The sequence below is a fragment of the Sorghum bicolor genome, chromosome 2, assembly GCF_000003195.3.
Source record: "Sorghum bicolor cultivar BTx623 chromosome 2, Sorghum_bicolor_NCBIv3, whole genome shotgun sequence".
NCBI lineage: Eukaryota > Viridiplantae > Streptophyta > Magnoliopsida > Poales > Poaceae > Sorghum > Sorghum bicolor.
The window spans coordinates 10,826,562-10,831,703 of NC_012871.2; the positions used below are offsets into that span (position 1 = coordinate 10,826,562).

A 5,142-nucleotide genomic window follows, 5' to 3' on the forward strand; every position below is an offset into this window, starting at 1 on the left:
TTTAGTGTCTCACTGCTGGATTTTGATCCGGCATAACCAAGCAGGCAGTGATGTGGTTTCCACAAAACTCCAAAAATAAGATGAAAAATAGAAAAAAAATTAATACTGGGAGATACCCCACCGACGATTAAACCCCTGACCTCCTAGTTTGCCTATTCATCCCCTAGCCACTCCACCCTTGTAATATACTTGCTTCTAAATGAGATATTCATCTTAGTTATTATACGTGCAAATGGGGTATTTGAGACTCTAAATGAATTAAAATTAAAAATTTGTCAACACAAAGTTCTATAACTTTGGTTGCGGTCATTTCTACACATCCGAGGTCACTTGAAGAATTTAAATTTCCAATATGAGAAAATTCAATGATAAATTTCCTATGATAAATGATTTCAAATGAAAAAGTTGTCAACAAAAAAGTTGCATAACTTGTCGAGATCTATAACTTTTGTTTTGATTATTTCTTGAGCTGAAATCATTTAAAAAATTCAATTTTTTAATTTTAGAAATCAAACACAAATTATTTTTAGATAGATGGTTTTCAATAAAAAAGTTGTCACCTATAAAGTTTTATATCTTTTTTGAGGTCTACAACATTTGTTTTGGTTGCTTCTCCATCCGAGATTCTCATCATTGCGCACTCGCTTATGACTATGGTACATATGCCTTTAGTTAGTATTAACTTTTATAAATTCTTGCAAATCAAATAGAGTGACACTATAATGATTTCAAATAAGAAAGTTATAAACTATAAAGTTGCATAACTTTTAAAAAATCTGCAACTTTGGTTTTGGTTGCTTTTCCATCTAAAACACTTAACTACCACTACAGACTCACCTGTGACTATAAAACATATAGACTCTTTTGGTATTAACTCTATAGAGTTGCAGATTTGGACATCCACACGATCTCAAATAAAAAGTATTTAAACTATAGAGTTGTAGATCTCATTAAGTACTACAATTTTGATATAATTTTAAAGTTCATCTTCCTCTGACAACATTTGAAAAAGTTATGAAGTGTTTTTGGAAGCATATCACTGCCAGTTCAAGCCACAAATCGACAATGATAGTACTAGTGTTAGTTTTAGCCAAAAAACCAACAACGATGACCATTATCAATGTCAATGGGACCTGATACTGTCAGTTTTATCCAAAAAACCGGTAGTGATGTGCGAAGAGGCACTATAACTCTCAGTTTTTTAAAAACCGGTCGTAATGGAGCCGGCAGTGAATATCAGGCCTGTAGTATTGATATTATTGTAGTTTTGCTGAAAGTTAATTAGTGCAAACGATAAAATAAGAAAACAGAAATAATTGGACAACGCAATGTTTTGTCATGTATTTTGCTATGCCCAGAATTTACAGCACAATTATTGTCTTCACACACGGGAAAAACAACTCAACCCTACTGTACTTGTGGAGCGAGCCAAAAAAAATTCAGTAGGGAACTGTCCTCGTCAAGTAACTATACACTACGGGAGACACTAGATTTGCCTAGAGCTTTGAGGTTTGCCGAGAGCTTTATATCGGGTTCTCGGCAAACTCAAAATTTGCCCACGGTGACTCTCGGCGAAGAAACACTCTCGGCAAAGATGTCTTTGCCGAGAGTCTGGCTCTCGGCATAGGCAAACTCTCGGCATATTGGGCTCTTTGCCGAGAGTCTAACTGGAGCTCTCGGCAAAGCGCCTAACGGGGCTAACACCGTTTTCTTTGCCGAGAGCTATGGTTCAGCTCTCGGCAAAGAGGGTCCTTTTCCGAGAGCTAGGACATGGGCTCTTGGCAAATTTTATTTATTTTTTGTTTTTTGGCCACCAAACTTTTTCCCTATGCTCCCTAGTTAAAGTTATGCAACATATTCAAATTTGGTATAATTTTATCAATATTTGCTATATTTCTTGCTTTTTTTCGTCTCAGTAAATTTCTTGAAAAATATAGGTTAGAACTGCAAGTGCACGAAATCATGTGTTTCTATGCACGAAAAGTTGATATTCATGGTACTTACGCTAATTCGATGCCGTGTGCACGAAAACACCCTAGCTCTCGCACGTTTCCTTCGCGAACCCTGACTTTTGAGACGGTACGGAATAGGTTTGAAATTATGGAAAATCCACACGAGTTCAAAAAATCACGAAATGAAACGAGGTGTCATCATATCACATGTGTAGCTTGTGATAAAAATTTGAGAAAGTTTCGTACATGGCGTCACATCGGATGTTTAGAAACCCACACATCTCTTCTAGCGAGATCTTCTAACAGAGATGTGTGGGTTTCTAAACATCTGACGTGACGTCGTGCACGAAACTTTCTCAATTTTTTACCACAAACTACACATGTGATATCCTCACACTTCACCAAATTTCACGATTTTTTGAACTTATTCGAATTTTTTATAATTTAAAATATGTTCGCCACCATCTTCAAAGTCAGGTTTTGCGAAAGTAACGTGCGAGAACTATGGTGTTTTCTTGCACACAGTCTCAAATTAGGCCGGGTTAGTATCATGAATATCAACATTTCATGCCAAGAAACGCGTTATTTCATACACTCGCAGTTCGAACCTATATTTTTCAAGAAATTCAATTAAATGAACAAAATCCATGAAATATAACAAATATTGATAAAATTACACCAAACTTGCATATGTTGGATAACTCTAACTAGGGAGCATAAAGAAAAAATTTGGTGGCTAAATAACAAAAACAAAAAACAAATTTGCCGAGAGCCCTTGCCCAGGCTCTCGGCAAAGAACTCTCTTTGCCGAGAGTGTGACAAATACTCTCGGCAAATTAATTTCAAAAATAAAAAAAAGAACAGTGCCTCAAGTAATTTTTATATAGTAAATTTACTACACGACAAATAAAAAAATAGTGCTTTAAAACTTTTTATATAGTGAATAACCATTTTAAATAATTTTAAACTAATTTTGAAATAACTGATTTTGAAATAAAAAAATAAAAAAAGGTTGCCGAGTCTCACATCTTGGACACTCGGCAAATCTATCGTATATGCTCAGCCGGTCAGCCCCCGAAGGCATCTCTCTCCTGATCCCGTATCTCTCTCCCGCATCGCGTCCTCCCGAACGCAGCTGCTGCCCGAGCACGGCTCGCCCCGCCCCACCTCACCAGACTCCGCCCCGCCCCGCTGCGCCGAACTCCGCCCTGCCCTGCCGGACTCCACCCCGCCCTGCCGCGAGCGCGGCTTGCGCCGTCGGATTCCGGCCGCCCCGGCCCCGACCGCGGCTCGCCAGAGCCCGGCCGCCCCGACCGCGGCCTGCGCCGCCGGATTCCGGCCACCCCGGCCCCGAACGCGGCTCGCCGGAGCCCGGCCGCCCTGCCACGCCCCGACCGCGGCTTGTACCGCCAGATCTCGGCCGCCTCGGCCCTGACCGCCGCTCGCCGAGCCCGGCCGCCCCGGCTCTGACCGCCGCTCGCCGGAGCCCGGCTGCCCCGCCCTGACCGCCGAAGCCCCGCCCAGCTGCAGCAGCTCCGCCAATGCCGACGTCGACGTCACCAGCAGGTACGCCATTGCTACCCCGTTCCGTTCCGTTCTTGAGTACAGTACGGCAATTGCAGCATGTCACCCCTGCATACAATGTTACTAGCATATCTCAACTCTTACATTATGTTGGTCTTCTCCATTCTCATTTGTCTCTAATAATTAGTGTGCAAGGTGACTATCCCTGAGATGACAAAATATGTGGAGAAAGCTATTGATGGTCTGTGCACCCGTTATACTCAATGTCAGTTTAGTTACCAAGTAGAAGTTCTATTCACTACACTTTTGAGTAAGTACCACTACTTATCCTCTGATGAATTGATGATGGATTTATCCCTATCTCTAGTTTAGTGTAATCTTTTTGCTAAATTAGCTGTATGAGGACGCCTTTATCTTTCTGATTGATACTAAGCTGTCAGTGAAGTGTTGTCTACTAATATCTTCCCTTTTGTAGACTTTTTATGCTTTGTTATCATTTCCTATGTGCTTAATGAGCAAATCGGGAATGCAAAAACTTTGCAATAACTTCTGTTGACTACACATTTGTAGTTAAACTTAAAAACTCACTTCTGAAAATTCAGTGCAACTTTAACTTGGTTGGATGTGAAATATTTTCAATTGGCCTGTGCAGTGAACACCGTTAAACTTATGGTCTACTTCATCTCACAACATTCAAAAAAAGTTATATTGGACAGAAATGAAAAGCTTTATTTATACTAAGGCAATTTACTCTCACCTCTCTGGTGCTTATTGATGTAGTATTCTATATTCGTATATGTTAAACATTTACCTAATTGACTTTGTTAAAGCTTGCGTGTAACATATTGATATTTTCTCCTGTATGATATAGTCACTTTCCCATTTGGCTGTGAAGGCAACGTTCCTTTGATACTAAGATGGGTTTCCTTTCCTTTGCAGATAGCCTTCTTCACATCAATCGGACAGTTGAATCCCATTTGTCGTGATGGCGTGGTCGTTGTTTCTATGTCCGTAGATAATTAGTAGAGTAGAGACACATAGAAACATCGAATAGTTCATGAGCATAGAAAAGTATGTAATATCAAGAGAGTTTATCGGTATCGGTATCCCATTTTTTTCCTGACTTCAGTCAGTATCAAAGCAGGCCATTATGTGGTATATATTGTCATCGATGTCAAATATGTGAGCTATAGGCTCTTGATGTGAAATATGTGTTTTTCTGAAAATATATGTGTCATGCATTTCAGTGGAAATTGGATGAAAAAAAGAAAAAAAAGTTTTTGGTTGATTTGCCGAGGGGGGCTCTCGGCAAATCTGAAAAAAATGGTCTCTTTGCTGAGAGCCTCAGGCCTGGCTCTCGGCAAAGAGCTTGTTTTAAAAAAAATAATAATTGCTTTGCCGAGAGCCCACCTGGAGGCTCTCGGCAAAGAGGTTTTTCAAGAAAACAAATACACATTTCTTTGCCGAGAGCCCCCGGGAGGCTCTCGGCAAAGACTTTTTTCCAAAAAAAAAATAGATTTCTTTGCCGAGAGCTTGGCCAGGTAGCTCTCGGCAAATCCGCCGTCAGACCACCAACGAGCATAACGGCTACTTTTCTTTACCGAGAGCTAGAGTTCGCTCTCGGCAAAACCTTTACCGAGAGCCCGATGAATAGCTCTCGGCAAAG

General features: G+C 40.5%; 1 protein-coding gene across 1 annotated transcript; it reads right to left on the bottom strand.

The window, feature by feature from the left end:
- On the bottom strand, positions 3,012–3,527 carry LOC110432615 (spidroin-1-like). Its single transcript, XM_021453377.1, has one exon. The coding sequence runs from the start codon at positions 3,525–3,527 to the stop codon at positions 3,012–3,014; it is 516 nt and encodes a 171-aa protein (XP_021309052.1).